General features: G+C 49.6%; 1 protein-coding gene across 1 annotated transcript; it reads left to right on the forward strand.

Annotated features, from left to right (window-relative positions):
- Nucleotides 1-668: 668 nt before the first annotated feature.
- On the forward strand, nucleotides 669-17,775 carry SH3BP4 (SH3 domain binding protein 4). The gene is made up of 4 exons (XM_074145502.1): nucleotides 669-786; nucleotides 3,955-6,317; nucleotides 14,769-14,957; nucleotides 15,204-17,775. Exons 1-4 carry the CDS (start codon nucleotides 669-671, stop codon nucleotides 15,426-15,428), a joined length of 2,895 nt encoding a protein of 964 aa, XP_074001603.1. The 3' UTR covers nucleotides 15,429-17,775.
- The last annotated feature ends 1,013 nt before the right edge of the window (nucleotides 17,776-18,788 follow it).

Genomic DNA, 18,788 nt, shown 5'->3' on the forward strand with positions numbered 1-18,788 from the left:
CTCACTTAGCACCACCCTGTGCTCCCACAGGATCCGAGCGCTTGTTGCTTTGATAAATATAGAATCATAGAATGGTTCGAGTTGGAAGGAACCTTAAATATCATTGAGTTCCAACCCCCCTGCCATGGGCAGGGACACCTCCACTAGAGCAGGTTGCTCAAAGCCCCATCCGTATGTATCATCCCTATGTATCACAGCAACACGCAAAAGCCCTTGCGAAAGGGGGAGAAGGACAGATTTGTGAGCCTGGGAGCAACGTTTCCCCAAAGAACTCGTAAAGGCAGGAGGGATGCTTTGTACAGGGTAGTGGCCAGCAAGTAGTATCGTGAAAGAACGAGGCTGCCCTTGCCGTCCAAGGCCTTTGGTGATTTGTAGGCAGTGCAGTGCTTTTTAGGAGCACCCAGGTTATCTTTTCTGGTGCTCTAAGGAGAAGATGAGGATGGTCTCCTGCATCAGCACTGCAAGGTCGGTGTGCACCTGGGGAGAGAGCGTTGTGGGTGTGTGGGTGGCGTGGTGGGACCTGGAGCCTTTGCTGATGTGCTGGGGTTCGTTTCTCTCCCCCAGGCTGGTTCCCGAAGGTGACGCCAGAGCCCCTGAAGCTGCTTCGTTGAGGGAGAGGCCATGGCTGCCTAGTGCCCCCGGGGACTGGAGGGGTTGGCGGGCCGGAGATGGCGGCGCAGAGGATCCGGGCAGCCAACTCGGGCGGCCTGCCACGCTGCAAGTCGGAGGGGACGCTCATCGACCTCGGCGAGGGCTTCACTGAGACCAGCCTCTGCGATGTCAAAGGTGCGGTGGGATGGGGAGGGAGGGAAGGGGGATAATGTCTCCCCCTCAAAGCAGGTGCATCCTCTCACCCCTGGGGTCCAGGAGGGGATTGGTTAATAATTAGCAGACGGCAGCTGATGGGGAAGAGCAGCAAGCACCGGCAAGCGTGTCCCCACAGGTGCAAGGACACCAAGAGAACTGGCAGCCAAAAGAGGTGACAGCAACCGGGTGGTTGCAAGAGTTTGTTTTCCCCTTCCCCAGAGCTGGGAGCTTGCAGGTTGCTTGAAGAATCCTTTTTCTTCCTTTTATCATTTTTTTTTCTTCAGGTTTATTTACCTTACCCAGCAAAAAAGCTGCGTTCAGGTGAGAGGGAAATTACTGTTCCCGCAGCAGAAATGGATCCCAAGGAATAACTCCAGGTGGAAGTTAGCAGGTGCCAAGGGCCTTTAAAAATAAACATGCATAAAAGCAATTGCTTTTGCAGGCATAGCAAGAAGAGACCAAAACATCAAACACTATCACTGCAGATTAGATTGTTTTTAATGTGAAAATAGGAATTGCTCATATTCTCCAAGGGGTTTGCCAGTTCCAGCACATCCCTGTCAGCCCTGCTGCTGTGCCGGCTGCATGCGCAGCTAGGGGGGACATGGGGACAGCCACTCGCCCAGCTGATCTGCAGGGATGGGGAGACCGAAAATGCCCCGACCCACATACAGCTCCTGGGTTAACGATGCCTTCCTACCAGGGTGGCAAAATAGTTTTTCAATGCAGAATACACGTATATATATATATATATATGTATATATATACATGCCACCTGGGACGTGGCAATCCCAGGCACAAATACAGGTTGGGTGGAGAATGGCTGGAGAGCAGCCCTGAGGAGAAGGACTTGGGGGTGTTGGTGGATGAGAAGCTCAACATGAGCCGGCAATGTGCACTGGCAGCCCAGAAAGCCAACCCCATCCTGGGCTGCATCAAGAGAAGCGTGGCCAGCAGGTCACGGGAGGTGCTTCTACCCCTCTACTCTGCGCTCGTGAGACCCCACCTGGAGTACTGTGTCCAGCTCTGGAGTCCTCAACACAGGAAGGACATGGACCTGTTGGAACGGGTCCAGCGGAGGGCCATGAAGATGATTGGAGGGTTGGAGCACCTCCCCTATGACGAGCTGGGGTTGTTCAGCCTGGAGAAGAGAAGGCTCCGGGGAGACCTCATAGCAGCCTTCCAATATCTGAAGGGAGCCTACAGGAGAGCCGGAGAGGGACTCTTTGTCAGGAAATGTAGTGACAGGACAAGGGGTAATGGTTTTAAATTGGAAGAGGGGAGATTTAGATTAGATATTAGGAAGAAATTCTTTCCTGTGAGGGTGGTGAGACACTGGAACAGGTTGCCCAGGGAAGTTGTGGCTGCCCCATCCCTGGAAGTGTTCAAGGCCAGGCAGGATGGGGCTTTGAGCAACCTGGTCTGGTGGGAGGTGTCCCTGCCCATGGCAGGGGGGTTAGAACTCGATGATCTTTAAGATCCCTTCCAACTCTAACCATTCTATAATTCTATGAGATATATATATATATATATAGTTTTCCACTGAAAAATGTCCTGATGACTTTCCCTATGTGCTGGCAGAGGAATTGGATTAATGATGAGTTGTTAAGAATGTGTGTAAACTCTTCTCTTCCTAATATTTGATCCCTAGCATGTATTTGAAGACTTTTCTTTCCTTGTCCGTGTCTTCCCTTGCCTTCTGCTTCATGTGTCTGAGAAGTGCTGGCAGCCTGCAGCTAGTGACCGCAGGGGATGCAGAGTCTCATCTGTTGTCCCTTCATCTCCAGGATTTTAGGGGCCTTAAATCCCCCTTTTCCCTCCGGAGAGCTCTCAAACCTATTGAAGCAGGTGCTGTCCCAGTTCTCTTGCAGCTCCCTATTGGTGAAAACCCAGCTCTCCTTGTTTGCGTAGGTCTGTCTAACAAGATAACACACATTTGAATGTTGATGTAACATCACCTGCAGCTTGTTTCTACTGCTTTTTACAGAAATAGGTCCTAAAAGTGAGAACAAAAGCAACAAATATGGTGACAGCATGAGCATCTGTAGGTTGGACCCAGCTGTTTTACTTGTAATTGGGATGCCCTGGCAAAATGACTTTCAGCTGGCACTACTGAAAGGGAGATTGGAGATGCTGCTAGGACCACGACAGCACTGCGATGCTGTGCTTCTTTCTGAGGGTTCAAATTACACAACCTTCTTTAGAAATTGAGTTAATTTTTGGTTGAGGACTTTTGAAATACAGGTGCTATGTAAGAGAAGTGAGATGCTGAAGTTTTTGGCTGATGTGACATGAAAACATAGAATGACATACCCTTAGTTGTTTCCTGCACTGAAAGGTAAGATGTTTCATGTGTGCAGGAGAGGGGTTACGGCAGAGCGAGAGCGCTTTTAACCTGTGAACATTACCTTGGGTTATCACCTAATCTCTTTGCAGAAGAGGCGTTCGCCAGCAGCAGCACAGATAACTATTTGCATGAGGGCTAAAAAGCTGGTAGCCAAAGACCTTGAGATACTGTGGACCAAGTCGGTAGGATAATGGCTGTGTAACTTCTCCCCACGTAGCAATCATTGAGACACCCCCCACTCAATTAATTTTGTTATTTTAAATGCGAACATTTAAGGGTGTGCCTGCGATTCCAGCACATGCCTGTAGGAGCTTAGATCCCGACATGCCAGTTGACAAGGAGAGCTGATAAGCAGCCATTCCCACTCCCTCCGATGCATCTTCTCGTGCATCATTCATCGGGGAGTTCAGAGGCTGTGGGATGCTGGTGTCTCGTGCAGGAGCAGCTGCATGGGGCCCTAGGTGGAGAGGGAGGCTTGTTGCTAAGGAACTTGGCTTCAACGGGGTGGGGATAACAACTTGCTGCTGCTTCTGTCTCAGTTCCTGCTGCTCTTCCCAGCAGGATTGATGCCCATCCCTCTAGATCATTAACCCTTTGGGGAAGAGGAGTGGGAATGTATCAGAAGCAGCAGAGGGAGAAGTTTTGTTTAAAAATTTAAGGGGGAAAAAATACCTACAGGCTTCAGAGGTTGTAAAACTACCTTACTTTGCCTCTTAAAGTAGCGCAGGTTGCTCAGCCAAAGTGGGTTGTGACTCTCTTGTGAGTTGCTTACAGTGCTGTTTTTTTTCTTGGCTTTGCAGTGCCTTCTCCTAGTGCCTTGCTGGTTGACAATCCCACGTCCTTTGGAAATGCGAAGGAGGTAATAGCAATCAAAGACTACTGTCCAACTAATTTCACCACTTTGAAGTTCTCCAAGGGGGACCACCTTTACGTCTTAGACACGTCGGGAGGCGAATGGTGGTATGCTCACAACACCACTGAAATGGGTTACATCCCTTCCTCCTACGTCCAGCCCGTAAACTACCGTAACTCTTCCTTAACGGACAGTGGGATGATAGACAATCTACTTGAGAGCCCTGATGAGGGGGTCAAGGAGTTAGACCTGCTTGGAGAATGGACTGAAACGAAAAGAAACTCTGTGAAAACCTACAATAACAACCCGTTCTTGAACGGAGTCCAGACGAACCCATTTCTGAATGGGAATTTGCAAACAGTGCCCAGCTTGGACAAAGAATCCAACTCTAACTTTGCTGTTGACTTGCTGCTCTTTGACACAGGGGCTCCTACTTCAGTTGTTTCCAGTTCAGCCACTAATAGCAGCCTGGGTAACATTTTTGATGAGTTTCCATCCATAAACAGGCTGGATCTGGAACAGCCTGTGAAAAGGGACAATCCCTTCTTCAGAAGTAAACGCTCCTACAGTTTGTCTGAATTGTCTGTTCTTCAAGCCAAGTCGGACACTCCGGCATCGTCGGGTTTCTTCAGTGGTTTGAAATCTCCCACCCCTGAACAGTTCCAGAGCCGGGAAGATTTTAGGACGGCATGGCTGAACCACAGGAAGCTGGCTCGGTCTTGCCATGACTTGGATTTGCTTGGTCAAAATCCTGGCTGGGGTCAGACGCAACCAGTGGAGACAAACATCGTCTGCAAGCTGGATAGCTCTGGTGGAGCCGTTCAGCTTCCAGACACCAACATCAGTATCCATGTGCCAGAGGGCCATGTATCCCCTGGAGAAACGCAGCAGATCTCCATGAAAGCGATGCTGGATCCACCGCTGGAACTGAACAGTGACAAGTGCAGCACCATCAGCCCAGTCCTGCAGATCAAACTCAGCAATATGGAGGTGAAAACCTTCATCATTCTGGAAATGAAGGTGTCAGCAGAGGTCAAGAATGATGTTATGAGCAAGAGTTTGGTAGGACTGCAGTGCCTGCGGAGTGACATGAAAGAGGGGCCGTACACACCAATGCAGCTGAGTTATTCATATGGGGACACAATCCAGGTGCAGCTGGAGAACCTGGAGCCTTGCATGTACATCGCGGTCGTAGCCCAGGGACAGAACATCCTCTACCCTTACACTGTTTGGGATTACATCAGCAAGAAGATCACAGTTGGCGTCTACGGCCCAAAACACATTCACCCTTCCTTTAAAACCGTTGTGGCCATGTTTGGGCATGAATGTGCACCCAAGACTCTCCTGGTGAGTGAGGTCACAAGACAGTCCCACAGTCCAGCTCCCGTTGCCCTCCAGCTCTGGGGTAAGCATCAGTTTGCTCTGTCCCGGCCTCAGGACCTCAAACTCTGCATGTTCTCCAACATGACCAACTACGAGGTAAAAGCTAGTGAGCAAGCCAAAATTGTGCGGGGCTTCCAGATGAAGCTGGGCAAGGTCAGTCGCCTTATCTTCCCCATTGCGTCCCATGATCCCAATGAGCTCTCAGACTTCACGCTAAGGATACAGGTAAAGGATGACAAGGATGCTATTTTGACCCAATTCTGCGTCCAGACACCACAGCCAGCTCCAAAAAGTGCCATCAAACCGACAGGGCAGAGGCGGTTCCTCAAGAAGAACGAGGTTGGAAAGATCATCCTTTCACCCCTTGCTGCCACCGCCAAGTATCCAGTTTTTCAGGACCGGCCAGTGTTGAGCTTGAAGTATGGCAAGCTGCTGAAGACAGTGGTGCGGCAAAGCAAGAACCACTATTTGCTGGAGTACAAGAAAGGAGATGTCATAGCTCTTCTCAGTGAGGAGAAGATCAGGTTGAAAGGGCAGCTGTGGACCAAGGAGTGGTATATTGGCTACTACCAGGGAAAAATAGGCCTTGTGCACACCAAAAACGTGCTGGTGGTTGGGAAGGTTAAGCCCAGCTATTTCTCTGGGCCAGATCTCACCACCAGCCTGTTGCTCGAGCAGATCCTGAGGCCCTGCAAGTTCCTGACCTACATCTATGCCTCCGTGAGGACTCTGCTTATGGAGAATCTCAGCAGCTGGCGGTCCTTCGCTGATGCGCTGGGGTACTTGAACTTGCCACTCACATTTTTCTGCCGAGCAGAGTTGGACAGTGAGCCGGAACGAGTGGCCTCCGTCTTGGAGAAGCTGAAGGAAGATTGCAACAACACCGAGAACAAGGAGAGGAAATCTTTCCAGAAGGAGCTGATGACGGTGAGTCTAGGTCTGACAAGGTGGTCTTGATTCCTTGACATGCAGAGTGGCTAGAGTGAACAGGAGGTGGAACTTTCCTAATTCAGTCTATAGAAAATGAAATCCATCTTTAATGTCTTCTGCAGGCTGCTCATCACAGCCAGGTGGAATTTCAGAAATAGCGTGACCAGCAGAAGTAGGGAGGTGATTGTGCCCCTGTACTCAGCACTGGTGAGGCCACATCTGGAGTATCGTGTCCAGTTTTGGGCACCTCAATACAAGAGAGATATCGAGGTGCTGGAGCGAGTGCAGAGGAGGGCAACGAAGCTGGTGAAGGGCCGGGAGAAAGAATCTTATGAAGAGCAATTGAAGGAGCTGGGACTGTTGAGTTTGAGGAAGAGGAGGCTGAGGGGAGACCTCATCACTCTCTACAACTATTTGAAAGGACACTGTAGAGAGGTTGGTGCTGGTCTCTTCTCACAGGTAATTAGTGACAGAACGAGAGGGAATGGCTTCAAGCTCCAGCAGGGTAGGTTTAGACTGAACATTAGGAAAGAATTTTTCACAGAAAGAGTGGTCGGGCATTGGAACAGGCTGCCCAGGGAGGTGGTTGAGTCGCCATCCCTGGATGTGTTTAAGAGCCGTTTAGATGTGGTGTTGGGGGATATGGTGTAGGGGAGAACTTTGTAGAGTAGGGTAGATGGTTGGACTCGATGATCCCAAGGGTCTCTTCCAACCTGGACGATTCTATGATTCTATGATTCAGCCCTACAGTTGTACATGTTGGTGGGTTCCTGGTTCAATGGGATCGTGCCCATAAAGGAGCGATGTGCTGGGTGAAATACCGTAGGTACATGTTGTGTTAGGGCAGCCACCAGGCTTGATTTGGAAGGTAGCTAACCTGAAGGCCCTCAAGATCAAGGTGATTATGGCCCAGTGTTTTCATAGCACTTGACTGGTCCCTGCTGCAGGGTATTTACATTTCAGCCTTCAATGATGCACACTTCGAGGAGTTACCCGAGAGCTGCTGGTCTCTTCAATCCCAGTCTCAAAACGTGCTTTGTTGAAATCAATACTAATGGAAAACCACAAAAAAGGGGCAATAAACACAAAAGCTTTTCCTGTACAGAGTGGGGTAGGCAAGCCACCTCTCAGGTTCTGTATTTTTGCGGTTTTTTTGTATTTTGACACATATAGTTGTGTCAAAGCATGCTGGGGGTGGGCTTTACAGCTGCTGTGGAGAGTGATGCTACACCTTTCTTTGCCTTTACGAAACCGCCTCGGATTTCTGTATGATAACGTCAGGTTATCTTGCCCCATCTCTCTTTCAGTGGCAGCTAAAGCAGGGGCATCTCCGAGCGGGGATGCATACTGTCCAACCGTGGATCGTGTCTGCAAATGGAAATGCATGGCTTGCTTCTGCCCTAAGGGGCATTTGCGGGGAGCGCAGCCTTCAAGTAGTTCTAGGATGCCGTTAGGAAGTCTCTTACGAGAAATCCTCTTCGTGATAATTTCTAGCGTTTCATTGGAAGCCAGCCAAAAAAAAAAAAAACCCCAAAAAAACCCAAGAACAAAACCACACAGGACAAAATGTCTGGAAGAGATTTGCAGCTCTCGCCTCTTAACAGTCTCTCCCACAGAAGCACGATAACCAAGTTACAGCACAATCATGTGGTTTAAAATGCCAAGTGAATTAAGGAATAGCGAGAGCTTCGCTTGGCTATAATGGGCACAGACAGGAGCGTGCAAAATGAAATTACCAGTAGGCAGACTGGGTAAAGAGGACTGGAGCCAAATGAAGTATTTTGTTTTCCAAACTCCCTTTAATATGAAGGAGGAAATTTGAGGATGGAGCGTAAGGTGAAAAGCGGTATGAAGAGTACAGAGCTTTTTCGTTACTCATGAAAATATTGTCCAGCGAGTATCTGGGGTGTGGGTACAACTTTGTGGCCCGTGGGGCAATGTTTGAGCTTTGGCTTTCAGTAAAATGCAGGCCAGTGCTGCTTCTGTTGAGGGGTTCTTCTACCCGTTGTACGCAATCGTCTCTCTTCTTTTTGGGGCCATCCAGGAAGGAACATTACCCACCGTGGTAGCCAAGGTTGGCCTCTGGCCCTGTGGTTCTCCCGAGGGAGGGTTTGCTCCTTTAATCATTGGCCTCGGTGAGCAGTGGGGTGAAATCCTTGCTCCTCTTGGTGAATGCTTCCAAGGGCTTGGTGCTGTTTGCCTTCCTGCTTTGCAAACCTCTCGGCGTTTCTTTTATCTATTCCCTTTTGTCTCCAGGGGTCCCAGACAGCCTGTAGGTTGTGGAAAATCCATGCCAGACCTCAGTGGGGAGACGAAAGGAAAGATAAGGCTCTCTTGGATGCTCGGGGAGCAGATAATTCCCAAGGAGGGCTGTAAGCTGCAGGGAAACTTCCCGCTTCCCGAGGGCTGCCTGAAGTGTAGAGTCCCGGAGCAGGCTTTATTTTTCTTGTTGGAATTGAGGTTAATCCTGAGCGTTGGCTCTGTTTCCTATTCTTTATGAGTCTGAGCCTGTTCATAAAGGTAGAGCTCCCTTCCTAGTAGAAGATGATGCCTCTTCTAAACCCCTTGCTGCTGTCAACCCTCCTCAGTTTATGGAGAAATTAGATTGAGCCTGTTTTTAAAAAAAAAAAAAAAAAAAAAAAAAAGGAAAGATGTTTTGGGATGACAATGGAGCAGTAATGTATTTTATTGTGTTTAAATCTGATTTTATTTGTAACAAACCAGCTTTCTGGTGCCTGCTGGCAAGAAAAATGGGTTGGATTAAGCTCTGATCTGACCATTCATCTTGAAGTTGGTTGCTTCATCTCAAAGGGACTGTGAAGGGAGAAGTAGTAAAGCAGGCTTACCTGACTTCAGTGTTGAGTACACAAAATTGCAGTGACAGAGCCATGCACCAGCAGCCAAGCGTGGAAAAGCCCGCTCATGATGACTAGTTAATAAGTAATCTGTGTTTAATTATTATTTTTCTAATCTAGCCCTAGAAGCGGTGTTTGAAGGTAACTCAGGGAATGCGGCTCAGAAATTAGTCATCATATAAGAAAGAGAAACGTACCTCTTCCCACCCTCCCCTCTGCCCATCAAAAGGAGGCAACACACAGATGCTCTTGCTAAAAAAGCCTGAGCACAAATGCAAGAAGACCTCATTGCAGCTGGGCCACCAGTACCTGGCAATGCAGTGACTGCACTACCTGGTCTTTGGGAGCTGGGGTTAGACTTGTGATGAGACACAGCATTTCTCTCTCTGGATTTTTAATACAGTGTTTTTATAGAGCCTTGTGTTTATCATCCTTTCCAGTAGATGCAGCTGGTGGGGGAAAAACATGGGTTTTCTGGGAATGCCACTGGACATGTCAGCAGAGAGATGCGGAAGCTGAGCTTTTTCTTCTCCAGGCCACTTCTAAAGATCCCTGGAATCTTTAGGTTAGATTTAGAATCTTCACTTTCCTGGAAGTGTTCAAGACCTGTCTGGATGGGGCTTTGAGCAACCTGGTCTAGTGGAAGGTGTCCTTGCCTGTGGCAGGGGGGGTTGGAACTTGATCTTTAAGGTCCTTTCCAACCCAAATCATTCTATAGATTCTATGATCATGCAGAAGATGATGTTGTTTGGGGCATGCTGCCTTTCTTCTACCAAACAATACTGCTTGTCACTGGTGTGTTCAGACCCCAAAGAGCTGCTGGTGGGCTCAAGCAGTCCTTAATGTCCTGCAGAGCAGGGCATCCATTTCTCAGACCTCGTGCTGGCATGCTCAGAGCATGCCAGCCCAAGGTTGCTCATGTTGGCCTCCTCTTGCTGCTCCATCCCAAAGCAATCTGCTGGCTAATGGTAGTCCCTGTGCTGAATTTGGGTCTAGGGGGGAAGCCTGACTCCTGCCCTGCTTTTGTCTTCATGGGAACAAATCCCCACCACACGTATAGATCCCGAACATTGTTCTTTGAAGGGACCACGCTTGCGCCATGCTGAAGCTGATGGGGATGTTTTCTGTAGGACGTGGCTTGTCCTTGCATAGCCAAGTTGCTTGCAGCACAGGAGTCACTTGCAAGCTTCCAGTGAGGTCTTCTCATGCACAACGCTTGTAAGTCTTGCTCTGCATCCCTGTCAACTAGTAGAAAGCTGCAGAAATGCCACCGATGCTTCGCAGGCAGTATAAGACAACCCACTTTTATTTTCTGGGGCTGGCAGGAGATCTTTACTGCCTTCCCATCCCTGGTGCAGCAGTTGCAGACCCTTAGTTCTTGCTCCCATGCAATTTTGCTCTTGCGAAAACAAATTTAAAAAAGGCTGCTTGTGGTTGCATTGGTAGTGCCTTCTCCAAGCCACCTGGGAGTGTCGCTGATGGCTGGTGATTTTGGAGGTGCTGATAGCCAAAAGAAGTGAGCAAAAGAGATGTTTAATCCCTAAAGCAAGTGGGATTGCAAATTGGGGAATGCTGTTACAGAGCCAGCTTGTTCAGGCCAAAAACCTGACCTGTATCCCAGAGAGGACAATGGAGATATGAGCCTGTGCATGAGCATCCTCTCACCCTGCAGGTCCCACTGGCCCCTTGGGGACACAGGGTCTTTCTTCTTGTGTTTGTGGAGGTTCCAGGTGGCAGCTGAGGCATGGTGCCACCCCAAGCACATCGCCTGCCTGCCCTGGGGTCTCATCCCTGGCACCCATCCCTGCAGCAGTCAATGGAACGCTAAATATTACTGCTTATGGTAACCACATCTCTGCTTCCCTTGCCAAGCCCGCTACAGATGTTTCAGGGGGTGGCTAATGCGTGATAACGCTTGGATCCCCTGGGGTGCTTTTCAACTTAAATGCTAATTTTAAAAAAAAAAAATTAATTTAAAAAATGGATCTTGCGCTGTGCTTGGGTGCACGCGAGCTTGGCCATGCTTTCTGCTCCTGGGGCAAAGGAGAAAGGCTTTTACTCCTTTAGTTTGGCCAAAGATGGGGAGGAAACAAGACCCCTCCAGCTCAGATGGCTCCTCCAGAGCACATGAAGGTCAGGGCTGGACTGCGGGGGCTATGAGTTTGTGCGTGGAAGAGTAAGCAGGGGTGGAGGCTCGCAGAGTCAGGAGTGGACCATGAAGATTGCGTTGATGGGCATGGGAAGGGGTGGGCGCGCATCTGCAGGTGATCTTCGGGGTTGCCTCTTCCTTCTTGCTTAGCTTGCTTTCTTCCAGGTGCTGATTTCCATCATTAGAGGATAGGAAATGGGATTCTGCATTTCAGAGTTGGGATGCAAATTCAGCCTCCCCTGGATGCCTTTTAAGTAGAGGCGCTTTGGTGCTGCTTTGAACTGGGATTTGAATATCAAACCATCTCCTTTGCTGGGTGCTTGTCTGGTGGAGCAGGCTTGGAGCCGCTAGGAGGTTAATAAACACTTTGGAGGGTGCTGGCAAGGCACAGCCCGGGTCACACAGGGAGCACGGCCGTGTACCGAGGGATGGAGACGCAGTGTGTGTACCCTGCTGTCCAGAGAGGTTTGTCCTGGGCGAGGGAGGAGGCTGGAAAGAAATTGTAGTGTAATCCCAAAAGCGGCTGCTGGAGGATTAAGTCTGTTGTGAGCCCTTAATCCCGGCCGGGCAGTCAGGGCTTCCAGGAGAGCCCCATGCCCACATGTGTTTCATGTGTTTCTGTGGCAGTGGGAGTGAGTTGTGCCCAGGCCAAAAAAAGTGTGTCGCCGTTACCACTAATATTCCCTCTGACCTCGGTGGCTGTGTCTCCTTCCTGCAACCCAACCCCACCCAGCTTTCATGCTGTCCCCATCTCCCATCACCTCTGCCTGGCTTGCAAGCCGTGTCTTCCCCGGCCTGTAATTTGCATGTTGAGCCTCCCCAGCTGAAATCACCAGGAGCAAAGTGCAGGAAGTAGATGTTTCAATGGCTGTCAGTAGGTTTCAGAGTTAACATGCTGTGCTTATAAATACTTAAAGGGAGGGTGTCAAGACGAGGGGGCCAGTCTTTTTTCAGTGGTGCCCAGGGACAGGACAAGAGGAAATGGGCACAAACTTGGATAGAAGAAGTTCCACCTAAACACAAGGAAGAACTTCTTTCCTGTGAGGGTGGCAGAGCCCTGGAAGAGGCTGCCCAGGGAGGTGGTGGAGTCTCCTTCTCTGGAGACATTCAAACCCGCCTGGACACGTTCCTGTGCAACCTGCTCTGGGTGGACCTGCTTTGGCAGGGGGTTGGACTAGATGATCTCCAGAGGTCCCTTCCAACCCCATAGCATTCTGTGATTCTGCTGTGGGGAGCAACCAGTCTCTCCCAAAGCTGTTGCTTCAAGCGATTGTACAGTTCTCAGTTAGGTGGCCTCCCAGCTGCTATAATTGATGCCATTTTCTTGTTTACATTGAGCAGCAGAAAGAGCTGCAGGAGACAGATTCTCCTGTTCTATTCTTAACCCCTGGAGCAGTGTGCTCCCGGTGGGCTCCTCTGCTGCCTGGGACCTGCTTGGCCTCTGGCAAGAGAGATGAGTGGCTCATTTAGTCTGCTTTGCTAAATACCAGGTCGTTTTGGGGTTTGGATGCAGGCAATTGTGCCGCCTGGAAACATGGGTTTGAGGATGCTAAATCTGCTCTTCCTTATGACCCCATCCAAATCCTCCGACCATCCGGATCCTCCGCCTGCAGAGGAGGAGAGGGTGATGAATCCGTGGGCTGGGTGGTAAAGTAGCATTGCTGGAGGAGAAGCGGTTGTGGCACAGGTGTGAGATCTAAATGCTTCTTAATGCCCTTTAAAAAAAAAAAAAACCAAACTCTTTGAAATGTATTTTCCTTGCTTAACAAGAGGGTTTATTACTTCTCTCCTAATGCAGGAAACCGATGTAAGCACTTGAGGAGCAAACAAACGCTGGTCTGCAGCTGTAATTAGATTCAAGCTGGAGCCCGGCTTTAAGCTGGAAACAGATAAGGGAAAAATCAACATGCATTTGCTTTGCAAATTGCTGGAGTGGTTTCAGATGTTCCCATCTTCCCCCAACTGTCCCTGTGAAACCGCCTATGCGAGGATTTAACCCTTCTTCTGCTCCAGAGCCCAACCAGCTGGGGTTTGCCCAGACCCCTATGCCAGGAGAGGATTTCAGGACTCATGGTGGCAGAAACTGGGAAGATTCTGGCCGCATGTGAACCACAAAATCCATGGTTTCTGTAATAATCAGCCCCATCCCGTTTTGAAGGTGTGGATGATGCTCCCGATGGGGACACGTGTGCCAGTGTGGTTCCTTGGGGGCTCACTGGTGTTCAGCATCGCTCAGGGGGGTCTGTGCCCTTCATCTCTGAGCTGGGGTTTGCTTCATTGAAGTGGGACCCCCTGTTGAAACGCTGAGCCCTGGGTGTTCACCCATCCTGGAGACACCATCCTGAGTCTGCTGGTGTCACAGCTCCACGTCTGGCCCTAGGAAAACAAGAGGCTACTCGGCAGACTATCACCCAAGGCATAGTCTGGGGGTCTGTTTACGTGGTTTAAGTGTTTTAAAAAGTGGATGCCTGTTTTGTAATACAAACCACCTTTCTGTAGCCATTTGAGGTTCCAAGTGGGGTTTGCCCAGGGACTGGGTTTGCTGCTGAGGCTGTTGCAGTCCATGGGCTCTGGCAGAGAATGGGGAGCCCTGGCGTGAAGGATGTTGATTCTGTGGATCTGATCCTGTCCTCTGATAATTGCCACTTAAAACCCTTCCTTTCCTGATCTGCGCTATGGGTTTTTCCCCTGTGACAACTTGTTTTCAACTTTGAGCAGATGCTCATGTGATTTGGTACCTAAAGATTTAAGCAGTTAACACTGCTCTGTCATTTTTTTCCTGGCTAAGTTACCACTAGCTAGAAAAATGTGACTGCTGCAGTTCCTCTTCCCCACTTCTTCAAAACCATTTGCAGAAAATCTCAGCTTTTACGTCAAATGATGCAGGAAGTGGTGGTTTCTGAACTGGCACGGGAAGGCAGAGGGGTGGTGAGAAGAGCAAGAACATCCCAAGCCAAGCAATGGTCCTGTAGCCTGGGTCTCACCCCAGCCCATCTCCTCCTGAGGCTGATAGAATCCCAAAACCTTCTGGCTGGCCATTCCCACCTGTCTGTGCTGAAGGATGGTGCTCCTCTGGGCTCAGGGAGGCAAGCTGCACATACAACCCTGGATTAGTTACCTTAATTAAAGGCATCTGTTCTTCTCAGCCCCTGAATGTCTTAAACTGCTTATGGTGCTGCCTGAGCATCTCGAGGAGTTGCCTGGAAAATAAGGCTGCGTTAGCCAGCCCAGTCTGCAAGCCTTATTGAACAGGGGTAGGGTGCTTCATTTAATTAATGGGATTAGTCTTCTGTCAAGCCTGGTGGCCTAATTTCACCAGCTGTTGCTAGAAAGGGGGTGGGAGGATTTTTGGGGTGGCTTCTTGAGGGACTTCCCTCCATGGTCCCCTGGGTCACCTGCCACGTACTGCCTGCCTTGACTCTCGTTTTCACCAATGTCCTTCAGGCCCTGCTGAAAATGGACTGCCAGGGGCTGGTTGTCCGGCTCATCCAGGACTTTGTGCTGCTGACCACAGCTGTGGAGGTGGCCCAGCGCTGGAGGGAGCTCGCTGAGAAGCTTGCCAAGGTCTCCAAGCAGCAGATGGATTCTTACGAGGCTCCGCACCGGGACAAGACGGGGGTGGTAGACAGTGAGGTGAGAGTGGACAGATCTCGGTCTTCCTGGGTCCCCTAGGGTTGCAGGTACCTCCAGAACATGTTTTTCTGCAGCTCCTTTAGGGGATAAAAGGGATTTGGCTGTGCTAGAGAAATTTGAGGGTGTTTTTCCCTAGGAACATGCTTGTTCTGGGATGGGGGTGTGTTGGGAATGGCATTGCTTGCTCTCCAGCCATCCAGCCTGGCTCAGTTCTCATCGCCTTTCCACTCTGCCCCATCACCACAGGCCATGTGGAAGCCAGCATATGATTTTCTTCTCACCTGGAGCAGCCAGATGGGCGACAGCTACCGTGATGTAATCCAGGAGCTGCACACCGGGCTGGACAAGATGAAGAACCCCATCACCAAGCGCTGGAAGCATCTCACCGGCACCTTGATCCTTGTCAACTCCTTGGACATGCTGCGGGCAGCTGCCTTCAGCCCGCAAGACCACGAGGATTTTGCCATCTAGCTCCTGCAGCGAAATTTTTGTCCACATCTTGTTTGCGGTTTCTTTTCTGTGCTTCCCCCCCACCCTCCTCCCTTTTTTAAGCAGTTGACTTGAAAAAGAAGCGGAGGTTGCTCTCCCCAGGTTTTAAGAGGCCAAAGTTTGGAAGTTCTCCACTGGGACTGGAAATCAGCAGGAGACATCCCTCCTTGATGGGAAGGCATCCAGAGGGGGGTGGCTTTTCATACGGCATTGATACTAGTTAATTATTTCTTACTAAAAAGCTTCAAAGGGGTAAGGGAATGGGGAGGTGACATTTTTTAGGCATTTACAAATAAAAGTCTAATTTTTGTAATGAGGAGTAAAGGTTGTAACCACTTTGGGGGGAAGCTGTGGCTGTTTTCTATGTTGTAGAAACCACTTTTAAATTATCATTTTTGAGACAAACGTGAGTCATGTAAATACGTATTTTAAGAGGAAGCACAGTAAATGCCCTCCCCCACTGCCACAGTAAGGCTTTGGCAGACTCCCAGACGTGACTGTAAAGCACCGTATGTCCTCAGCCCAACAAACTTCTTTCTTACATCAAAAAGGAGCTTTTATTTTTTTCCATTCACAGGCCCTGTGGCCTGTTCTTCTGTGACCTTGTTTTATTTTCGTGTCTCTGCAAACATATATTTTCTCATTTGCAGACAGGGAGATGCTCTTTGCCTATTTGCAGATGTTCGGGTACCGTTTTTAACCAGGAGAAGCAGTCACTGCCCCTTGTGCTTCACCCTGCCCAGGTGCTGTAGGACATCCCTGGAAGAAGCTGGAGGTTTGGGGTTCAGCAGAGACCTCCTTGAGAGACAGGCCAGGAGAATGGTGAGAGTGGCTCACCCTGCCATGGCAACAAACTGTTTGGGCTGCTCCTCTCCAGATGCTCCTGCTCTGGGGAAGAGGCCAGAAAAGGAGAGGAAATTGTCACCGGCCATATATATCCCTTTACCCACAAAAAGAAGGAAAAGAGAAAATGTTTCTCCTAATTTGAAATCTGAGCTCACTGGAGATGCTCCAGATGTGCTATGGGACTTAACGCTCGTTGCCATTGATTGCAGGGGGCTTTGAGTGGGGCTCTTCAAAGCTCCTAAAGTCCAGCTTAACTTGTAAATAGTCTTTCCTATAAACCCGGTGCCATCAAGCTAAATATTTGCAGCACCGAGTGCCCGTACTTTTCCCTGTTTATTTTATAGCTGAGTCTTTTGAATGACCTCCCCTCTTCCTTCTGCCCCTCAGCTCTCAAATATTTTGCATGGGAGGGAAGTATTTTTGCACGGAAAGATTATTTTAAGCGCACAGTCTCCTTATAGTGAAACACTGCTACCACAGAAAGGTTAGTTGTTACAGCATGGTTTTCTTTCAGGTTAACCCAAACAAAAAGAAAAACGAAGAATGGGAAAGGCATCCGGTAGATTGTGCCGGTTCGGTGGCCTTGAGAGGGAACAATCTCCTTTCCTCTTCCCCAAAATCATGTCCCCAGAAACAGTTGCTCTCGCTGGACTCCACAAGAAGTAAGATAGCACCTTAATTTCTCCTCAGGGGCTTTAAGGAGTTTCCTATGCAACTTAACGTAGCACAGAGAGGGTCCATCAGCAGCTGAGCCCACTACGTGTCCCCTTTCCCTTTTCCTAAGGCACCATAAGAGCACATTTTTCCATGTACAGGCATAAATCTCCACTGCAATAAGGAATAACTCCCGCAAGAGTGTGTGTGCACGTGGAGGGATGGCTTTCTCCTGGGGTTTTACCCAAATCTTGGCTTTGGCTCTTCTCCTGGTGAGGTCTGGAGCTCTGCAGAATGGCTACGCTGGTGACCCTGGAGGTTGTCAGCAGCAGGTGAGGGCAGGAGTTCGAGCCTCCTCTGTTTCAGGGGTATCCCTGAATAATTTCAGCTTTCCTCTGCCTCCCCCTTAGTTTTTCTAACTACCTCAGGTACTCTATATTACCCAACTTAACATTTCAGCGACAGCCTAGAACATGCCGTGCTCGGCTCATTGATGGCGTGTGCCCTCCCCGGGGCTGGCAGGAGCACGGCTGGCACGTTTCAGGGCCCGTGGGGTAACCGCCGCGTTAATTTATCCCTGCCCTTGGGCTGCAATCCCGTCCCTCCTCACGTGCTGGGACTGGGTATATGTCCTTCGGATGCCTTCTGCCCGCTAAATGTCAAGCCTTTCTCCCAAAGCTCCATCTGGGCTTTGCGTTACCACCCTTCATGCAGTAACTGGTTATTGTACTTACCGTTTCATGTTCCTTTATTTTTTTTTTTCTTTTTTTTTAAAGAAAACAATTTTTGGAAAAAAATAATTACGATTAAAGCTGTTACTATTCCAGTGCTCCTGAGTAGACGTCATCTACTGTTGTCTCTTTATCTCGAAGCAGCTTGGATACGTGGGGTTAATTTAGTGGGGTTTCCACCACGTGATCAGCATGTTTCTCACAGTGCGTTTCCCCACCTAGAGCCAGCGGTTCTCCAGGTCTGATCTCAATCATATCCTCCTTCCCCATGCCTTTCAGAATCACAGAATGATATGGGGTCAGAAGGGACCTCTGGAGATCATCTAGTCCAACCCTCTGCCAAAGCAGGTCCACCCAGAGCAGGTTGCACAGGGTGGCATCCAGGTGGGGTTTGAATGTCTCCAGAGAAGGAGACTCCACCACCTCCCTGGGCAGCCTCTTCCAGGGCTCTGCCACCCTCACAGGAAAGAACTTTTTCTGCGTGTTCAGACAGAACTTCCTGTGTTCCAAGAAGGGCTTTGCATCCTGCCTGCTCTGGGAGAAAGTCACTGGAAACAATCTGGTCTCCCAAAGCGCCGCTTACGCTCAAGCACCAGGTAAGAAACTTTGTGAAGTGGGAGAAGAGAAGGCTCCAGGGAGACCTCATAGCAGCCTTCCAATATCTGAAGGGAGCCTACAGGAGAGCCGGAGAGGGACTCTTTGTCAGGAAATGTAGTGACAGGACAAGGGGTAATGGTTTTAAATTGGGAGATTTAGATTAGATATTAGGAGGAAATTCTTTCCTGAGGGTGGTGAGACACTGGAACAGGTTGCCCAGGGAAGTTGTGGCTGCCCCATCCCTGGAAGTGTTTAAGGCCAGGTTGGATGGGGCTTTGGAACTCGATGATCTTTAAGGTCCCTTCCAACTCTAACCATTCTATGATTGTATGAAGATTCAGTTGCAGGATTTGTTTTGGTGTAAAGATGTTTTTTTTCTGGCTAGAAAAGTTCCAACCCCCCTGCCATGGGCAGGGACACCTCCACTAGAGCAGGTTGCTCAAAGCCCCATCCAGCCTGGCCTTAAACACTTCCAGGGATGGGGCAGCCACAACTTCCCTGGGCAACCTGTTCC

Source organism: Numenius arquata, chromosome 3 (assembly GCF_964106895.1).
Source record: "Numenius arquata chromosome 3, bNumArq3.hap1.1, whole genome shotgun sequence".
Classification (NCBI taxonomy): Eukaryota; Metazoa; Chordata; class Aves; order Charadriiformes; family Scolopacidae; genus Numenius; species Numenius arquata.